This window comes from Etheostoma cragini, chromosome 3 (assembly GCF_013103735.1).
Source record: "Etheostoma cragini isolate CJK2018 chromosome 3, CSU_Ecrag_1.0, whole genome shotgun sequence".
Lineage (NCBI taxonomy): Eukaryota > Metazoa > Chordata > Actinopteri > Perciformes > Percidae > Etheostoma > Etheostoma cragini.
The window spans coordinates 23,844,874-23,867,112 of NC_048409.1; the positions used below are offsets into that span (position 1 = coordinate 23,844,874).

Here is a 22,239-nt window from a genome sequence, read left to right on the forward strand (position 1 = left end):
TTTTGTTCATATAAGTAAAGAATAAGAACAGTAGCCCAGTGTGAATCTTTGCATGTTCCACCTGTTATAAAACCAGAATCTTATCTGATCTACGTTAACCTGCTTGTGAGTACCCCTTAATTAACCATTGATGCTTCTCTTTCTTTAGACTTAAAATGAATGGGCCAGTCTGATAGATCAACCAATAATAGCTTTTTGCAGAGATAGCAGTGTCAGCGTATAGGCTGTGTTACCAATAAGTATCACGAAATGTAGCAGTAGGTGAATGCCAAAGAAATGTTTAAGTTCATTAAGAAACAGAGTCTCCAAAAGTTAGTGCACCAGAACCAGCAACTGACACGTTTATTTGTCAACTCTATTCTCTATACTTGTTCATGGGTTGTTATGGGTTTAAGTAAAACACATGCAAAACTAAAGAAAATAAAAATAAAATAAATTACCCATTTTGGTTGTACAATTTGAGTTTAATTAAAGTTTCCACAAAAAAACTAAATTAAAGAGTTGCTATCAGTCCTGTATTGGACATCTACATTTTAGTTTGGCATTATCAAGCAACTGTTAAGTAAATTAAACATTTCTTGCAGTTGCTTCACTGTAAAATCCTAGTATCAAACTCATATTTTCAAATTTATTTGTTAAATAAATCAAGTGCATCATATTGAAATGTTTTATCTAATACAGTTGAATCAAACCGAGATGAAACAAGGCTGAGACTCTTACTTGTAACTTACAGAAACACAAAGTAATGACATAGTTAAAATTACTATTTCCTAAGCAGAAAAGTTAAATTTTCAACTCCAAAAACTTTTAAGTGGGACATGAACACTTGCCAACAGCACTAAGAGATGTAAAAGTTTGTTGCTTTATCAATCAGCTGGTGTCTGAGCTGTTTTGCAGCCCATTTTCATTTAATTTCTTTTTTTTAAAGTCTTGTCCAGTGTCCAGTTGTCTTGTGAAGGGAGTTTAATTCTCGCCGTCTGTTTAATCATGGTCCCTTTGGAGTCTTAACCTGAAGCTGTACATTGAGGCATTGGGCTGTAGGGAATATTTATCTTGATTTATTTTTATGGTAATTTTAAGGTAATGAGAAGGAGATAAAAGTGTGTGCACAGTTACCATCTTGAAAAGACTGAATCATTTTAAAAGCAATCGAGGTGGTAATAAGTGAGAAATATTTTGTGCCAGTCCCAAAACTGCGATAACCCCCAATATTAATGATTTGAATCTGACAAAATGGTTTTTATAAGTTAGAGAAAAAACTGAAAATGGCTTTTTTGAAAAAAAAGTAAAAGAAAAACATCAGAAAGTACTCATAAGTGTAAGAAAGTGAGAATGTAGAGAGTAATAGGTGCCATGATTGTCTGTTTAACGTACCCACGACAGCGTAGCCTCCTGGCACTATGGGGTAGATGGTGCCATCTGTGTTAATGCCATCTGGAAACCAGGCTGCCATGCTTTCTCCAACCAGACGACCAAAAGCTGCCCCTGAAACATGCACAAAGACACAGAGACTACAATCATTACTGGGCTTAATGCTGGGAACAATAACTAATCGTTTTGTATTCTATGTATAGTATATATTGCATTGGTTAGGTTTATAGTTCCACTTAAATCGATGACTTAAATGACTTGTGTCTCTGCTATTTCTTACACCAACTAGCTAGATGTTTGTAGCTAAAAACTATTTTTAAAGGAATAACACTGCAGAGTGATGATGAAATAGTTCAATAGCAGGAATAGTATCAATAAAAAAATAAAATATCAACATTTAAGAATATTACAGTTCCCATGTTATATGAATAGTACATTCTATCACTCCTCTTCAGTAAAAGAAATAGTTTGATGATTTAGGGTAAAAAGATTATAAGCTCATATTTTATAGTTGCATCAATCTTCTCATGCAACTCTTAGCAAGAACTACCTTCACTTCTCTAACAAACACACAAATACAGTCAGTCACGCATGCAGGGCTAGTAGCTTATTACCAATGACAAATACTGGCATGAAGGCTCCGCAGGGCACTGGAATGGTGGTGGCCAGGGCAGACATCCAGAACTGAGAGAGAAAAAAAGAGGGAGATAAAGAAAGACAAGACATAAAAAAACCAGGGTGGCATTTCAATTAGCTTCAGAGTTCCATCCTGTGTGCCCCTAGATGATAGCCAAGCTGAATCCTCTACCAGCAGTGAGGAGGCGACCATGCGGAGCTTATTGCTGAGGTTAGATTAAGCTGTCACTTTCACTCTTCTTTTGACAAAGACCCTGAAATGAACCCTGGGTAATGAGCGGGCTCTTCCGATTGGCCGACACTGTGCAAAAGAAGCGGGAGAGACTGCTAATTAGGAAAGACAAATAAAAAGGGAAATGTCACCACTGACGGTGTGTGAGCATTATCTTCAGGTGTTTGTGTGTGCGTGTGAGTTTGTGTGTGTGCGTGCGTGTGTTTACCTAAATTATTTAAGCTTCCATATAAGTTCCACAGATATAACTATTTAAAGGCTGGCATGCTTATCTTTGTGGAAGGAAAAGCTGCACTATTTGATTAGACTGTATTAAAACTATAATAATCAAAAACAACCTTCACACATACGGGTGTGGACTCGTTTTAGATGTGAGATTAGACGTCGCATTAAAATTCTGTTTAAACTGCACAGCCAGTGTACTGATCAATTCTACAGTAAATATTTGATCCATTAGTATATCCTTGACACTGGGAGATGGGAGACAACACTGACTAAGCTAATTTTTAGAGCCTCAAGCTCAATCTGAAGACTTTGAAACCCTTTCTGTTTGCCATTGCTTTCGCTGAGGTAATTTAGTGATGGTCATTCCTACACTGATGTGCTTCTAAAGTCTTTTAAATCTAGTGCTTTTGTCTTTGCTTTTGCAGCAAGGTGAGAATATTAAACCACTGGAGGTCAGCGAAAACAAGATTTTCAGGAGTTGTTACAATTTAAAGGAGCAGATGCACATTTAGGGAAATACACTTATTTGATTTCTTGCTGAGAGTTTGATGAGAAAATCAATACCAGTCTCATGGTTGAGAGTGGTATTGTTGTTCTCATCAAACTCTCCAAGAAAATGTAACCCTAAAATGTTGAACTATTCTTTTAACATATACAATAAGCTGAAACGCACGCACACACAGGTTTGTGGGACTATATATGTTGGGACCCGTCATTGACATAATACATACCCTAGCCCCTTACCCTAACCATCACAAATAAATGCCTAACCTTAACCCTTACCCTCACCCTGACCATAACCTAATCCTAACCCTAGTCCTAAACCAAGTCTTAACCCTCAAACAGCCCTTTAAACTTGTGGGGTCCAGCATTTTGGCCCCACAAAGCGGTTGGGACCCCACAAGTATACAGGACTCATGGTTTTTGGACCCCACTAGTTAAACAAGATCACACGCACACGCTTACATGCACACAATAAAAAGTATATACAATATCATACAAGCCATTAAATCTCATGGTTTCAAATAGACTTTTTAATTACACTCATTGCTGTGTCTCTGCATACCTCCTGTTCTCTCCCTCTCTTACCGCTCCCTCTGCTCCATCTATAGTTAGCTGTAATTAAGGCTGGCTGCCATGGTGAAGTAATGGATCTCCTTCTGTAACCCTACACTGCCGCCGTTATCACAACCCACACTGCATGTACACACATATGTGCGTAGGTGTTCACACACACCCACGCTCACATCATGACACCAACTCAGTGACAAAAATCAGAACTCAGAGCTGCCAGGCGCTAGAGAGTAACAGACACACGAGTTGATTACACAAAATGAGCCTCACGAAAAAATAGTCAAGGGAATAATTCTTTTAAGAATTATTCTATTGGATTTTCCTTCCTCTTCTATCTCTTCCTCTCTTTTTCTTTCTTTTCACTCAGCCAGTAAAACAAACAAAGTAAGCTAGAAAGCTATAAAAAAAAAGTATAAAAGGATCTAGGAACTCATAACATAGGCTTAACTTTATTTTAGAGGCCATGAACTCTGAGGAGTGTGTGTGTGTGTGTCTGTGGTACAGATCATCCCACACTAAGTGGAGAACAATGCAATTTAAACCAGTTGTAAATTTACAATCAGCTGTGAAACCCAGAGTACTGAAACCAGCTGTCAACTGCAGTGTTTACTAAAGACTTTACAGTGCAGTAGATCATACGTGTGTAGTAACGATCATAAAGTACATCATAAACATGTCCCCAAACAATTTTTTTAGGGTTGTTAAAACAGAATTGCTTAATTATATAATTTTTTGTAGAAATACAGCAAACATGATCAAATTGGTTGCAAACAAAAAAATTTCAATGAAGAAATTTGTTTTAGAGAATTGTACTCTAAAAACAAATAACTGGTCACAAATGTATAGTAATGCATTATATGTTAAGCCAAATGTTTTATGTCTCATTCACAATGAAAAGTCATTACAGAGTCAGGTTAGATGCAAATTATAAAAATGTTTTAAGTCTGGAGGTATTTCTTCAATAAATAACTTCAGACCAGACACTCCATCTACAAAGCTGCATTCTTATTCAACTTCTTAGTCATTTTGTAGCTAATTTTCAGTAGTAGTTCTTTTAGCCTAAAATAATGGGATGACATTTTATTTGAACGCAGTTTTCTGTAATTTGACTAAAATCCTCACTTGATACTGACTAAAATGAGACTAAGAGAATACCAAAAATGTGCGTTTTAAAGACGAAACTGTCAGTGTTTTTTTCAAAGACAAAAATAAACTGTTCAAGATTTTTTAAGACAAAACTAAACTGTCTATGGTTTTCAAGATAAGACCAAAAAATAGCTTTCCTAGATGAAAGATATGACTAAAATTGTCCATTTTTTAAGTCAACAAAACACTGTTAAAAATGAAAAGGGAGGTTGAAAAAATATGACTGAAACTAAGATTGTTGAAATAATTAACACTAGTTCTAAGCGGATGTATATTCCTTTATTTGCTCACAATAAATCTAAAACTATCCACATCATATCTGTGAGTCTTGATTTTTGTAGTACATTGTAGTACATTAATTGCCTGACCAAGCTGTGTGTCACTAGCCTGTCTCCGCCCCCCTACCTACTTCCGCTCAATTTTCATTTTGCTTCAGTAAAACAATATATGGGAGTCTCATAGGACCAGGCTGGTGTGACACAGCCACTGCTGCAACCATTGACTTAGTTGAGAAGCAGAACCAATCAGTGATCAAAACTAAAACAACAGACTTATACACCTGTCCCTACCTACCAAACAAAATCAGCATGATTCAATGTATAACTTAATGGTTATAAACTTGTCCTGCTCAAACCCCTCCAAGAGTAAACAAGAACTTTAAGCCAAAGTCTGCAACACATTTACTATTCAAGGATATCATTAGGTGGATGGTTTTGATGTCTGATTCCTTGAACACTTTTTACTGACATGATATGGCCGTATAATTGAGAGTTTAACGAGACATTAGCATTTCAGGACACATTTCTATATTTTCTTTTTTGTTGCCATGTTACTACTGATGTCCTCCTACAGTAGCTATTGCTATATCCAATTCTTTGAAGCAGCTACGACTCACTTTCCCCCGGAGGAATCATTAAAGTTGGATCTATTGAACAATCTATGTGAACATCTGACTGGGGTAGTGCATGACCATCAAATTATATGATGATCTCTGACCTCAGACTGAAAGGGGACTTTGATAAACCATCAGAGGAAGCAGAAGCCTTCAGGCAAGAAACGCCAGCCAAGACTTGAATGGGTTGTTGGTTAAAAATCCTGGAGGTGCTTAAAAAACAAATGAAAGAAGTAAAAACCTTCTACATTAAAATCCAATTAAACATTTTGTAATGAACCACATCAATTTTGATGGTGGATTTAATGAGACTTATAAGTTATAGAGCTGCTTTAGGGCTAAATTATTTTAGAAGAAAATTCGGTTAATACATGTGACTCAGATTTCAGAAGTTGATATTACAGAGGTCTTATTATTCATTTAATTAACATTTTGTGTCAGTAGTATTCGTGGAGCTGGAGAGATGACACTTCACCTCCTGGGCACTGCCAGATGCCCTTGAGCAAAGCACCATACCCCCCCCCCCCCCCCCCCCCCCCCCCCAACAGCTTAGGGCGCTGGTCCAGCACTGGCAGTCCACTTACTCTGATATCTCTCCATTTGTGCATGAATAGGTCCTGAGCATGTATGTGTATTTCAGGCTTGTGTGTAGTGATTACTAACAAGCAGGGTGTAAATTGTAGTTTTCCCACTGGGGATCAATGAACTGAATAAATAAAAACCCAGCAATGAGGGAATACAGTAAGAGCTGTCAACTCTGTCAAGGCAGAACTGTACTGTGTGGCAGAAGCAAATAAGTAATGGTTTGACTTACAGCATGCAAAAAGTCTGAATAAAGCAAAGTAATCCATGACTTACATGGAACGTGGTTAAGTCAAGGTGATAAAAACAGAATACATTTAATTACAGGTGATCTTAGACTGTAAGGTGTTATAACAGAGGATGTCAACGCCAGCTTAAGCTAAATGCACAGTACATGACTTTCAAAGTCGCAATATGGGTTAAAACACTACAAGATCTTAAACCAGGAGTAATCCCAGATGAGACACAGAACATGAAGTAATACCATCCATGAGGTGATCCCTTCCCCAGGTTTCCCCTGAAACCGTGTCTTGCACTCCCATTGGCTGTAGCTCCCCAACAGGTCCATATATTTAGCCTGCTAGATATCTGCGAGGCATTGCCAATCCTCTCAGGCCTGCGTCTTTTAACGGTTTACATAAAGTGCTCTAACGCCAATTTACCCCTGATCTGGGCCGTTGTAGGGTCAATACAAAAACTAAGTGGAAAATTAGGGTTAAAGCTGATCGCCAGGCAGCTGTACTTTTCTTGAACTACTAAACTGTATGCTACCAAACAGGGAACTGATTAAGACTTGGTGAAAGACCATAGGGAATGATGCAACATAACCTTGGCATTGTGATATTTCTGTACAATTTGTTCAGGTGAATAAATGTATCTTTATCGCAATTCCTGAAGGGCTGTAGACTTGAGGTTAGAATTGTAACATTGCAAAACATGAGCTATTGTACTACTTACCTACAATCCTTGTTCCTACTCTAACACTTAAGGAGGAAACATAGTAGTATATCTAGAGCTGCAGGTTTACTTCAGGTGGGTGTTGACCTTTCATTGAAGCAAACAGATAACCAATAGATACAGCAGGGTTAGATCAAGTGGACTTTTATCATATAATTGATCACTTTTACACTGAATAGCTATGGGAAATCCTTAAGTTGAATTTCATTAGATTTTACTGAAAGACTCGTGAACATGTTTTATCCTGTGTTTAATTCAATTTCTTACTTATCATGGCTCTCAGTGGAGAATATAGGTTGTTAGAATATTTTTAATGAATGATAATGTGTTTTTTTAAATGTCCATTTTTCATTTTCAAGTAACGACTGTCGATTTTTCCAGTTCAAGTGACCCCTGTCCTTATTCCATCATCTGTAAAAAGGTAGCTAAGCTAACGTTAAGTCCATTAGTTTGTTAAAAACCTTTTCCAGCAGACTGGTTTTAAGAAGAGAATTCTAGAAATGGGTCAAAATTTGCTTTTCATGGCTACATACATATCATGGTAAAATCATAATGCTAAAGCTGTTACTGGTGAAAACACAGCATCCTCACCTAAAAAAATTTCCACATGTTTTAAGTACAAAAGAAATAAATTGAAAATGTAGACTGTATTCCAACAAAATCCTGCCTAGCTTTTCAGCTTACTGTACATACTTGGAAAAGCAAGACGGATGATAGATTTATGCTTTATGGTCTCTGTTTTCAAACAGTTTGTTTTCAGGGAAACATTACAATGCTTTTAGAATGAGGAAAAAACACTTTTTATGGCAATTGGATCGCTTGTAGAGTAGAAAAGAGCCGCTAGCGTAGCCTACATTCTGGTAAAGTAGCATAGGACTGGCTTCTACACAGTGGAAAAGTATAACAGTTTTCTTGAAAGTAGCATGTAACCCCGCAAAAGTATGAAATGTTCCTTGGCTTTGAAAAGTAATGCTAGCTTACTGCTGTAGCTATAGAATGACGAGTATCACTTAACACAGGGGTTTTTCAAATGTTCAGTAGGCACAAAAAAGTAATCTATTAGTGACTTCCATTTACAAGTATGTGAGCATTAGTCTTGCAAAACTCAGTCAAACCATGTGCAGGACAGTTTAACACCTACAGTATACTGCACTGCTTGCCTCTTTATTTTTGTTTAACATATGAAAAAGAGGCAAAAAAGAAGAGCAAAAGAGAAAACAAAAACAGGAACGCATAGGTGAGGTATAAGGGAGAAGGGAAGGGTGCTCTGGTCAAGGGTACCAGTTGTGACGCATTATTCAGGACATTTATAGTCAATTTAATTTGTAAGTCATCTGGGAGCCCTCTATGTGTGTGTGTGTGTTTCACATTCAGAGGACAGTCTATCACCTGGGGGCCTCAGGGGACCCTCAAGGGCCCTTCTTCTATTGCCACTCCAACTACAGTCCCGCCAGCTCTCGGTCACTCTCTCACACACACACACACACACACACACACACACACACACACACACACTTTCTCTCTCTCTCTCTCTCTCACACACACACAGGCACACACTAGGAGTACTTATTCAGGCTGTAGGACACACACAGAAACACACCTGTATTAATAAACACATTCTTCACTGAGTAGCTGTTGATGTGCATAATTGCACACACTAAAAATAGTATTTAACTACACAACATGCCAAATTAGTCTGCATGTCAACAGGTGCAGTGCACTTTACAACGAGCAACATTTCAGGCTTTTCACTTAGATCTGTTCCCTCTTTTGTTCTTTATCAAAACATATACTTACTGTATTTATAGCAGCTTCATTTGCTGACCTGCGAACATTGACCTCCTGATGCACCTTCACTTTCAAAAGTTTAGCTGCTGGAAAGCTGAAGTTTTGGCATGTAAAGGAGCAACTAGACAAGATGGCTGCCATGCCAAATTAAAGAACCATTCATTATCATGAAGGAGAGTGAGAGAGCAATCTTCCCTTTGAAAATCACCAGGCTGAATCCAGGAAAACCAAAGGCTGTAATTAGACAGAGCCATTACAGCCTGTGTGAAGGTCTATATGTGTGTGTGTGTGTGTGTGTGTGTGTGCGTGTGTGTGTGTGCGCGCATGTGTTGGAGAGAAAGGATGCGAGTCAGTGCATGCGCACGGATAGATGCTGAGAACAGCATGATGAGATTTGTACAGGTGGGTGATTAAAGTTAGTTATATAGCGTGTATATGTGTGTGTTTTCTCTAAAACACATCTCACCTCTACGTTGCATATAGGATGAGCTGCATGTGCTTTGGTTAGCCTATACATGCACAGGAAATGCAAACACGCACACAAAGGTTTGTTGTCACACTGAGAGGAATGACCATCAGACCATTTTGCTAAAGGACAGAAGGAAAATGGGATTGGGGCACGCGCGCACACACACACACACACACACACACACACACAAACACACAAACACACAAATAAGAGAACGGATAGTTCTGTTCTTACATAACTTTGAAACCGGAGCTTTTTTATTTAGGTATGAAGTTATGCTCTGTTCCTATATTTTTGTATTTTTATTTTACATGGATCGCTTTAGCTCCGTCACACAGCGATATAGAATCAAAGTGGACCAAAATTTGAAAATGGGCCCCTGGGAACATGACTTTTTAACACAGTGAGGGGGAGATGGGCCTCTTTCCAGCTTTCGTTTTAACACGTTCTCCCTTCGTTCTTTGCTAGTGACAAGAGGAGATGGGCTCGATTCCAATACTTTCCCATTATCCCAGGTCCAGTATTGAATTAAAAGGGCAAAACCCTCCCATTTAAAATACTTTCCTGTTCAATTCCCTCTCTGGCTATGACCTTGCTTTATCTTTAATGCTACTTTAGCCATTGGCAGCATACTGTGTGGATTTCAAAAACTGTACTAGCACACCTTCTGCAGTACGTTAATGAGGTGAAAGAAGGGTTGATTTTATAAAATGTGGAGGGGTCGAAAAAAAAAAGAAGTAAAGTAACCAGGGGGAAGATGAGGTTTAAAGGTAATTGTCAGGCTGAGCAACACATTTATTTTCACAATGAGATAAAGGAGAGCATTTTGAATGCATTAACTGACATAATTTACCCTAAATATCTACTAAAAATCCCCAATTTATTCATAGTTTTTTCTCCTACCTTCATGACAATAAAGAGGACCAGGGTGACGAAGACGTTGACCTGTGGGTGTTTCCATGCTTCAGAGTGTCCGATGTAGTCGAATTCCTCAGCAATGCCCTGTTTCGCCCACGTCCGGTTGTCCAGTAATGTCACCAGAGACTCCTTCTGGGTCAGCTAAAGGCCACAGGAAGGGATATCATCAATGTACAGTATGCAAACAAGTGTGGACTGTTTTGCAGATTTTTTTTTTCCTTTTTCTTATTTTACTAAAGAATTTACATACAATTACTTGCGACCTATTGATTTGTTAAATGTGACCTTGACCCTGAGAACTGTTAGAGTATTTTACGATTTACAATCACTTTGGCGAAGGGCGTAATTTCCAGGGTGAGGAGAAGGTGGAACCTTTCAAAAGTGTATTTTATGTTCCCTTCACTTATAATTTAATATATATAATAAGTACAATAACTTTCCGTGGCATTTTGTTTTAAGAGTTTTGCAAAAGGCTTTTGTAAAATACTGTGTAACAGCAGGCATTAGAGCTGCCTAATCACACCATTACCTCAAATTTGTGTCCAAATACTGTTGTATTAACTATCGGTTAGATGCTGCAAAATGTTAGTAGACCCTGTACTCCTCTCTATCCAGGAAGCTTGCGTTAAACATGTCCCATTCTTTTCTGTTCTGTGCTTGTGACTGCCTGTTGATATGCATTTAGTTTTTGCTACTCTGAAACGGGACTTGGTGATGTAGGATGTTCAACTTATTCTGAACGTAAATCTCATCAGAACATATGCATCTGATGGAACTTGAGAATAAAAATGCTTCAAAAACGTATTGCATGACAGACTTGGTAGATGATGTGCTGAAAGTGTCTTAAAACACTTCACTGAAGATAGCAGGCAGAGAGTGATGGAGGACAAATTTATCTGTCGCTGTTTTTAAACGCTGGGACAGCTGGAGACACTGGTGGTGATAATGTCACCCATAGCCAGAGAAATGATAACTGGAGTATGAGAGCAAGACAGAGGGATTAAAGATACAGAATGTTAAGTGTGCTCCTTGGAGAAGGGGTTTAAGGAGAGTGGGTCAGATTTAGAGCTTTAGAAGCCTGACTTACCCGCCCATGAGAAACCAAAACTGACAAATGGTAAGTTTGTGAGTGTAAGTGTATGAGTGTGTGCCTGAGGATGTGTGTGCCATAAGTTTGCTTTTCTAATTCTAATAATGAATAATTAGACAGATGAAGGGGTGAAATTGGAGAGAACAGACGCAAACACACACTTTTAGGAGCTCATTCGCATCTCCTGTGTACACAGGCAATACACACAAACACACAGAAGCACATTTTAACATGTTTTGTGAAAATGTTGAAAACAATCTCAGACATGAATGGTAATCAGTCTGTTATGAAACAATATAATTATCTAAAATCCTTTGATTACACAGCTGCTCTATAAAGTTGCATAAAGACCACAACCAAAACATTTTATTATGTAGGGAATCTAAATCATGTTTTCAAGTCGTTAAAGGTTAGATGAGTAAATTTTTTGTGTTGAATTCAGAGTTTGAGCCATTTTGTTTTGGTACATGGCTGATGGATTAGGTCTAAAGGCCTGTACTGCCACAGGCTTCCTTCCAAATTATTTTGTATTACAGTTATGGCTACAGTGCAGTGTGTGAAAACAAAATAGTATGTGCTGAGTGGGTGTGTAGAACCTACCTTGCCAGCCATAAATTGTCCAAAGCCTGGGGGAAATGTTAGTGTAGAAATAAGTAAAGTGACCAGCGCTGGATACAGCAGACGTCTGTGAGGGGGAAAAGAAACAAAAATGAAACAAAATAGAATAAATATAATATATTATGGTTAAGTATGAAAATCCTAAACTAAAAAGCAACTCCAAGTAAACCAGGATACAATCAGGGTTCTCCAGGTTAAATTCAAAAATTTTTAAAGACCATTTTAATACTACAAGAATGAAATGTAAAACCAACTTCACGGCCATACCGTCAAAACTATGAAAGATAAAATGATAATCAGCATGGATTTTAAGCCCTAAAATAAATTATTTACCAATTAGTGGAATTGAATGAAACATGTTATCATAATTGTCACACTCATATTTAAAAGAGAATAGGTTTGTTGTGTGTGTGTATGTGAGTGTGCGTGTGGTTGTGTGTGTTAGTATTGCTAACAATGTTACTTGAGAAGCATAAGTATTGAAAACCGTTTTGGTGAGGACATTTTTGGTTGTGAGGACATTTCGGGTGGCCTTTACAAAAATAATGCTGCATGGCCCCCTGATGTCCAATACTCTATGTTCTGTAAGTTTCAGCAAATGTCCTCTCAGAAAAATTAATTATGGAAATTGATGTTCTCTCCAGTGCTTGGAAACACCCTTTACTGTACACACTTGTCTTTTGCATTGGACCTCTGACAAGTGGAGCCTTAAAAGGGAGATAATTTTCTGACGTTTTCCAGCTAGAGGAATTCTGTGACTGACTGTGTGTGTGTGTGTGTGTGTGTGTGTGTGTGAGTGTGTGTGTAGACTAATAACATAAGGCCCTCTCCATGGCCTCACAGAATGTTTGGGTCACAAAAGCTTATTTGAACTGAAGCTAATCAGGCAAAATATAATGAATGCAGTAAATTAGGATCAGAAAGTGCAACAATCCACTCTCGCTGGGCGGGAATGAGTGTCAATAGCGACAAGCGCATACAGTCTTCAGAGCTCTGCTCCCTTGGCCGCATTTTGTGTATCCGATATTGCTAGCAGTTGCTGTGGTGCCTGTTTTACCAATGCCTGGAGTAAGCCTAACCCACTTTTATTTTAGATTCAGCTGTCACAAACAAAGGAACCATCTTTCCAGACAACTGACTAATTCGCACAAGAGCTTGCGAACACTACACAGGCAATTCACTGATTTAAACACTCCATGTACTGTAGTCTAATCCAAGTCCCACCAACCCATGCACAAAACGGAGTAAATTGTAACGTTACACACAAACAGGGCTGCACAATTAATACAATTTTAATCACAACTATGATTTTGGCTTCCTACAATCAAATTTGCGTGATCAAGCAATCATTTAAATGAGTCACTGTTTTTTTACATGCCTTACATGACCCATTTGTTCTGTATAGCCGTGCCTGGGTTTGGATCTTTCCTCTTCGCAGCCCGGCCCCCTTTCACTCACACACGGCTCCCAGCAACATGGAATGACACAGCGGCAACAGCGCCGGTCCACACTTCTGACATTGGTCCACAGTTTTAATTGTTATTAATACGGCTGTATACTGTTAAGCATGAGAGGCAAACCTGTATTTGTGCCAGGGTTTCCGCTGGTAAATCTCTGCTATTGCGGCCGCCACGGCGAAAAACACAGAAGAAGTTATTGAATGCACCTGACTTCAGGATGTTGAGTAATAGCGTGTGAGATGGAGCCTGCTGGACCTGGGCCAGAGATATGACCCATGCAGCGCAGTAACGAAACAGACATTTTACGTGGGTAACTCCGCTGACCCGCCATTCGACCTGTACTGGATGAGTCAGCCATCACTCTGTGAGTAGCATACGCTTCAGTCCATTTCACTCATCTTCTCTCCCCTTCTCGTTTAATCAGTCTGTTATTGTTGTTGAAAACAAGTGAAGGAGGCTATTTATTTCAGATCATTTTCATTTACATGTGTTGCAGCTGTATATTATCAAACATGCAAGGAAACCCTGTCTGTGCATTTTATTTTCATCCTAATCTGTTTTAAAAACAGAGCCTGTGAAAAGTGGCTTTTGACTTAAAACTGAACCTTTAGCACTAAAAGAGTTTGGAGGATGTGATGCCAGGGAGTGTGGCAAGCTGGTTTAGTCAAAGCCAAAAGGGAAGAAGGAAAAATTGCATGTGTTACATGTGAGGGGCATGTGACAACAAGCTTTAAGACTTTGATCCATGAAATGTCAGGTCTCAGTTCAGGGACGCACTTTTAAACACAAGCACATTCTATTTTTCTTTAATGTGTTAGTTTTGCAGCTCAGTGAAGCTCTTTAAACAATAAAAAAAAAAAAAAACATTATAATTGTGGTTCGACTAAAAATAAAATTATTTACCTACACGTTATTCTTGTTAAAAATCATTTACGTAATATAAACATGGAGCATGATAAAAAGATGACCTTGAAATTGCGGTGTTAACGGCAATGCAAGGAAAGATTTGGTTGCACCTAAATTTTGTGCTAGTGCACCTAAATAAATAAAAAAGTTAGGCGCACCAGTGCAACCAAGGCAAAAAGCTAGTCTGGTAGCTATAGCGGCAGACTGCTGAACGTCCCACTGTTGGAATCCTCTACAGTGAAATACAGTCACACGACAACACTTTTTTTTGTTTAAATTTTAGCCTTGTTAATCCAGTTACTACTGTAGCCAACGTTGACATTACCTAAGGTTTAACGTGTTAATAGTGTTCACGAGAGTGACATGCACCGATGTTTCTGTTGCCTCTAACGTCTGTAATGAGGTACCAAAATACCCGTTATTTTTTGTCCAGTAGATAACGGGCATACAACATACAACTTCAACATAAAAGGATTGAAAGATAATATGGATGTGAAAGCAGTTATAAATAGCCTATGTGATAATAAAATTAGTTTTGGTTAAAATGAACAAATAATTGTGATATTTAATCGTGATCTCAATAATGATCAAAATAATTGTGATTATCATTTTGGCCGTAATCATGCAACCATACACACAACACATTTTATTCATTTGACTGTATTTATTTAATCCTACAAAAGGACAAAAAACTAAGACCTTTGTACAGTAAATTCAATTAAATACTTCTAAAGCCTAATTTTGAGAAAAGGAATTCAATGCTTTTCAAAGTAAAATTTAAGACCCCATGGGTAAATGTAGTGGAGTAAAATCAGTAACTACTGCACCTGAGTAAATGTACTTAGTTACTTTCCACAAGTGGTTAGACTTACTTTTTCATGAGGAATCTGTTGATGGCCTTCTGTTTTCTCATGAACTGGACAATCAGTCGGTTCAGGTAGACAAACAAAGCACCACCAAATCCATTGGCAATACTACAGACAGAGAATACACACTCATGTGCGCGCATGCACACACACACACACACACACACACACACACACACACACACACACACACACACACACACACACACACACACACACACACACACACACACACACGAGATTTAGAGGCATTTTTCTTTTAGTAAAAATGCATTCTAGGTTATCAAATTGAAACTGGATGAAATGAATGAGTCAATGCTTAAACAAACCAAATAATCAGTATTTAACATTTTTCTCTCTCAAACCACTTCCATACAGTAAGATTTCCCCAGTGCATTTGTGCTGATTCAAAACTATTTTGTATGTAAACGTAATGAGTCTCCACTGGAGATGAATACCAGGTGCAATTGTAATGCAACTGAATCTTTTTTACAGTAGATGCGATGGCGAGCATCCAGTCAAATGGGGATGTGTGGGTGAGTCAAAGCAGAAGAAGAGGTTTACATAAGCATGCATTTGAAAGCTCAGTGGGAGTCCTCTATGACTGTAAGAGGGAGAGAAAGAACATAAAGGTAGGGGAGAAAGAATAGACTCAGACAGCTATGCAGACAACCTAATGCTTATGAATTTATCTTGCTGCATTATTAATTCCGTCAAATACCTCTGAATAAATAATGAACAGGATGATAAGGGAGTCTTTACCCCCAGTTTGCAGCTAAGAAAAACACTGTATATGTGCATTTTCTGTGTTCCTTATAGTTATAGTAGCCTTAAAAGGTCCAAATGTACCAAACCCTTTTTGGGTTATAGGAAAGATAAGAATCAGGGTTAGGGTGCTGAACAGTTTGAAGTCAAGCAAGGCTGGGGTATAGTCAGATAAAGGTGTCTCACCCACACTGGTGCAGACAATGAGAACAACAGGGTGTAGTGCAATAAACCAGATCAAAATAAATATTCGGGCTGTAATTGATGATTGTTTTTAGTAGTTTTTAGTCCTTGAGGTCACACTTCAAGGACACATGCATTGTGTTTTGGTGAGGAAAAACAGAATGTGTACATAGCTTTGTCCACAGAGCAACTTTATGGTCAATGCTTTTTTAAGCCTCGCGATTAATTAGTTACAATAATACTGTCAGTGGATGGGCTTCAGAAGTTATGATTTTTTTATAGATATATGTATTGACACATACAATTGCACGTATTTGCAGAAATCAGGGTGTATTTCACCCTTTCTTTTGATCAATCACCGCAACTTTACCGAAATTTGACCAATAACCGGAGTTCCCCATGACGCCAACCAATCAATAGATCAGGCCACTCTGAGAGCCACTGATCAAGTGGGTTGACGTAACACTCAAATGTTGGCAAATTAATTTCCTTGTTTCTGATATGAAGACGAGACATGTGTGACACAAACATCTCACATTACCAACAAAAAAATAGAATATATACATTCAAACATCAATGTATGCTGTAGCGATTTTTTCACTCTAAAGTCGCTGAAAATTGCTGCTTTTTCAATCCTGTCAGCTCTCTGCAGGGGGTGGGGCTAGTATTCAGGTCCACCTGCGACTGGCGTGCGCACACACACATACACACAAACACACAGTAGATGCAGGAAAAATCGCCTAATTTGAGGACAGCTGCACTTTTTATTGTAGGTGCAATGATAACTTAAAATCCAATAACTACTTTATCAAACCGTTTGAATGTGTGTCCCAGCCGGGCCAGAGTAGGAAATAATTAACAATGTAGGTAAGATGTCGCAACTTTTATTGCAATTGCTTGAAACGATGTCGCAAAATCAGAGTTTTGGGCCACAACAATCTCAAAAACAGGCAGCAAAATCCTGGAGGGACTGGTATACAAGTCACTTATTCAGGAGTGGCTGTAACCAAATTGGCAAAAGAAGAACAAAAGACAAGAGAAGAAGGGAGGAATTTTCTTCTCTTGCGCAGTCTGCGCAGTAACACAGGCATATAATTTCATCTGAGAGAGAGTGAGAGATGGAGAGAGAGCAGCCCGTCCCTTCCCTCCACCAGCTTCTTTCCAGGAGGCCCTGGTCTCATTCACAGCCATGGACGAGCCCTCAGGCTAAGGCAAGATGAAATAAGACATCCCTCAATGCTCTGGCAACAGTTGCCATCTGAATTATGTATGTTAGGTGACTCACGCAGGCTACGCTGAAGTAATACCTTCAAAAGCTACAAATGAGTGCAGCTCTTGAATAATATCTGAAGCTCTGCTGCAGTCAATATAAAAATTGGAGTACCTGTCAGAACCAAAACAGTTTGAATTTGTTTGAAGTTTCCGTTGACTTTATAGCAAACCAACCCTGTGTTTTTAACTACCAGTGTGTGGTAACAATTTTTTTTACCACATTCTAATAAGCAAGTTTTTTTTTCTAAGATTTGTTTTTGCCATTTTTGTCCTTTTTTCGATTGGACAGCTGAGGCATGAAGGGGGAGAGAGAGGGGGAATGACATGCAGCAAAGGAACGCAGGTTAGATTTGGACTTGGAGCCGCTGCAGCAAGGACTGAGCCGCCTACGCTCCACAAGTCGAAATATCCAGGCGCCCGTAAGCAAGTATTTATGAAGCTCTTACACATTGTAAATTATTGGTTAAAAATCTTCGATAGTTTTTAATTTAAATCTCACCCTTCTTTTTTGGTTTTGAAATATATTCCCGTGCCCATAAAGTATGCATTTGTGGAATCAGAAATTGACCAATCAGCAGTCAAGACTCACCCAATGACAGCAAAAGCAGGAAGCTCCTGGAGGTCAAACGGAAAGTCTAGCCGGAAACTGGTTTTAAAAAGGGCTGTGATGGTCTCTGGAGAAAGAAAAAGTACAGCAAGAATCAGAAAGAAGAACAGACCATTGCCAAAAAAATCATCCAAATTATGAGACAAGGTCCAAGACAATGTTTGGGCTCTTGCAATCAGCAATGTACTAACCTAATGTTACAGCAGACAAAGTAAACAAAAGGTTCCCTTCATTGTGTAGGTCCTAACCTAACATAGCCAGACCACAACAGAGTTGTTAACAGAGGGCTGGAGAAAATGTTGTCAAAAACCTGGAATAACAAGGCTCTGGAAATCAAGGCACTAAAAACCTGAGCTAAGACATTCGATTGGCTTTAAGTATGAACTTCTGCTTCTAGTTGGTATTCAGCTGTAGTCAAAACGAATCTCCATCTTTGCTGCGAGCTTCCACCCACAGCTATCCTCAGTTTCCTGGTTTTATTAATAACAACAGCCCACGAGCCTTCGGCCTTTGCTGATCAATGTGCCATTTTCATAGTAGACAGTCGGATCTATCATGCAGCTAATGGCTCTGACACACCATTGCGACAGCTAACTTTTGGTAGAAAAGTCGGACTGACTGCCCCCCCGAGTTGGTCAAAAAAGTGCCACGGAACACACCAAAACGGTGCAGACTTGAGAGTATGTTCTGCGTGTGTGCGAGACTTAATACGTCTCAGCACAGCAGATGGCTACAACTCCACCAATCAGACAGGTCAGTGAGTCTGACTGCCCGCCCTCCGAGCCAGTTCAGCCGAAATGAAGGCCGACGGCCAAATGAGTTTTGCTTTCATCATCCTTATTTTTATCATGAAGCTGTGAGTTCCATCCATGTAAGTAACCCAAGTAACTTTTAATATTGTGATTGTAAAGGTGTTTTGAATCATTCCCATATACTTCCATCATAATACAGTATTTTGAGCATAAGTGTGCTTTACCTTCGTCTCTGTTCCACACAGCCAATACTCTGAAGATGAAGGCACTGAAGGTAGCAGCAAAGAAACCTCTCCAATAGTTCCTCACAGCAAAGAACGTCGATGTTACTTCAATACTGAACAACACACCTGGAACACAACCAAAAACATTGCATACCATTTAAATTGATTGGTAACAGTTTGACCATTGTGTACCCTACACAATAAAGTACTCACAAAATGCCTGGGTCATGCATAGTTAATAATACAGTGAAAAAAGACTTGTGTTATGTAGTGATAATTGTGTTACAAGGTACAAGGTACGTTTATATGCCATTTTAAATATGAATATGCAGAAACTTCATGAGTAAAATAGACATTTCTGACATGTTCATTTAGAGCTTAATATTTATTTATGATTCCAAAATTGCATGACAACACCAGATATGTACCAACAGACTCCTTTCAGCTGCTTTTCTCCAGGTCAGCTGGACATGTCATAGTGACATGGGATGAAATTAGAAGTACAGACAGAGATATTTCCTTCACTTCAATATTCCTACTGAGTGACGTAAAGCTCATTCTGTGTTATTATATAATGTGCACCTGATTTATGATGCACATATTAAAAATCTTCCAGGGAATTTTGTTCCAGACTTACGCTACTGTATATCTTTCTCTGAAGACTCACCGCCTATGGGGGCAGCAAAACAGCAGCCAACTCCCACAGCACAGGCCGCTGCCAGCATCTCAATGTTTCTAGACTCATTCTAACACACACACACACACACACACACACACATACACACACACACACACACTTCAGTCAGAGTAACTAGCTCAAAGTAAAAATCAAAAGGTAGAATCTGAAAAATATAACACATTGAACATACAATAACTACATCCCACTGACAAAACTGACTTTGACACCAAGTGGCAGTTCAGAACAGAGCTATTTCATCATGTTCAAAAGGCTGTTGAAGCAAAGAAGTTGTTAAACTTCCAAAAAATAAAGAACTCAAGTAGTTCAATGCACCAAAAAAACTTAAATAGCATCTCAACCTGCACAGGCCGTACCAAGACCATCCACATTCCTCTGTAAAAGAGACTAATGATGAGTTTCCATCAGATGAAGAGTTGCAGTGTTACCACAGAAAGACAGACAGGAAAATAAGAAGGGAAATGACTGAGTTGCATGAATGCAGGGCAGAAGATCACAGTGCAACCTGGAAAATTCAGTTGTTTTTTTTACATGCCTTACCTTCATTCCTATCAGACTGGCTTCCTTCAAGCAGCATGGCAGTGATAAAGAGAGGTTAGTGCAGTGTTTCCCCTAGGATTTTTTCCCAGGGGTGGTGGTGACCAACTATTTATGAGGGTGTCCTAACACTTAACTGTGTGGTTAAGTGCAAAATGTTTTTTAAAGTAAACAAAAACAATATTGATTTACACATCCCATAACTATTAAGCAACAGTTGAAAGGTTGTGCGACTTTGGCTACACTGAACATGCATCATATCTGGTCCGTTAGCGGAGCGTATGTGCCACGGAATATAAGTTTTATGCACCAGCCGCGCACACATACATCGTAGGATTGTGTGAGTCACAGGCGAGAGGCAGAGCTTTTGCTTTGGGATTGTTGTCGTTTCTTCAGCTTTTAGGAGCTGGCACAGCGCTGTGAAATTATATTTCCTGTTAGCTTTTAGGAGAGGATGCAGGTGAGGGAAACAAGAAATTATAATACAATTATTATAATACTAAGAAATAAAATAATGACACTTCATGATCCATTTCTGTGTAAAAGGGCTGCACATGCCTTGCATAAAAAATATAAATAGAAAAATGTAGTATTTTTACGTTTGTAGAGTGGATCTCCGAAGAGCAAACGCACCACGACGTTCTGCTCTCGTAAAGCCAGTTTCATTGATTATAGCGGAAGCAAAGTGTTGGAAAGTCTGCTGCGCATACATTACACTTGCACTGTAATCAGCCCATAACATTCATTAAAATGAATTAAACTTTTAAAGTGAGCTATGAAAAGCAAATTGTGGGGGGCGGGGTCACTGATCATTACCAAAACAATGGTAGGGGAAACACTGTGTGTGTGTGTGTGTGTGTGTGTGTGTGTGTGTGTGTGTGTGTGTGTGTGTGTGTGTGTGTGTGTGTGTGTGTGTGTGTGTGAGAGAGAGAGCTGGTACTGTACTGTATGCTTATCAGGAGCTCTAATCTGTAAGTTTGTAAAACCAGGCTAACCCACTGAGTGTTCAGTCAAAGGACAAAAGACACAACACAGAAATATGGTCCCGGATAAATGCTGTGTGGTCAAGAAGACACCTATCACAAATACATTTTACACTGCAAAACCTGTTAATCTGGAATGTATTTTTTTTTAAATGCCAGTAGGCTGGGATATTTCCACCTCTTCCAAATGTAAATCCCTTCTGTTTAACATGTTCATGAGGGAGTACAATGATGACACACAATTCAGTCATTACAAACACATGTACAGCTCAACATTTTGCCTTACAATCCGAGTCAGATTCAGCAAACTCTCTTAACTGAAAAATGGCCCCTGCTTATGAGGAGGTATGCACTTGCAGTATGATGATAACACAATTTTATTCTAAACATGAAAACTGGATGCTAGAATGAACATTTAGCCATAGTTTTTTTAGCAGAATTAAACAATTGGACAAGACTACAACATTGGGGGAAATAGGATGTGGACTGTGGGGCATGCTGGGAATGGTGTGATTTAATTACCTTAATCCCTACAAGACCAGGCTCCTTCAGGAAGCATAGGAGTAAAACAGAAAGTTAAGCTAAGAAACAATGAATAAGGCTTTTTACTGCCAATACTAACTTAGTGTTTATCATTGTAGGATTGAACAAATTTCAATCTGGTTTTATTACATTTTAGTCAAATAAGTAACGAGGTCTCCGATGTTTTAGCATTGACACGATAAATCAGCATTCATAGATCTGCTAAAACATGTTTTCCAATTATATCTGATCCAGTGTCTGCTTTTTTAGAACAATGGTGTTCTCCACATGTGTGCTGCAGTACTTATCCCTCTTTCTTTTCTTTTTTTTAAGTACAACAAAGCAAGCTGAAACAGAAAGTGGGGTTTTTACAGCCCACGGCTACATTAGCATACTGTACTTCAAACTCTGGAGAGGACGAGATATTGCTGCAGAGGGACACTTCACACACACGCGCACACACACAC

The 22,239-nt window shown here is 38.8% G+C and overlaps 1 protein-coding gene across 7 annotated transcripts in view; it reads right to left on the reverse strand.

The window, feature by feature from the left end:
• Positions 1–22,239, reverse strand: part of LOC117941700 (chloride channel protein 2-like) — a 140,595-nt gene that overhangs the window by 38,656 nt on the left and 79,700 nt on the right. For all 7 annotated transcript variants that reach the window (XM_034866710.1, XM_034866709.1, XM_034866716.1 and 4 more), the window contains 8 exons: positions 19,701–19,779; positions 19,034–19,159; positions 18,040–18,124; positions 15,237–15,338; positions 11,981–12,065; positions 10,276–10,431; positions 1,986–2,055; positions 1,375–1,485 (listed from right to left, as the gene is read on the reverse strand). In XM_034866710.1, the coding sequence (XP_034722601.1) occupies positions 1,375–1,485; positions 1,986–2,055; positions 10,276–10,431; positions 11,981–12,065; positions 15,237–15,338; positions 18,040–18,124; positions 19,034–19,159; positions 19,701–19,779 (814 nt within the window). The remainder of the gene's footprint in view (positions 1–1,374; positions 1,486–1,985; positions 2,056–10,275; positions 10,432–11,980; positions 12,066–15,236; positions 15,339–18,039; positions 18,125–19,033; positions 19,160–19,700; positions 19,780–22,239) is intronic.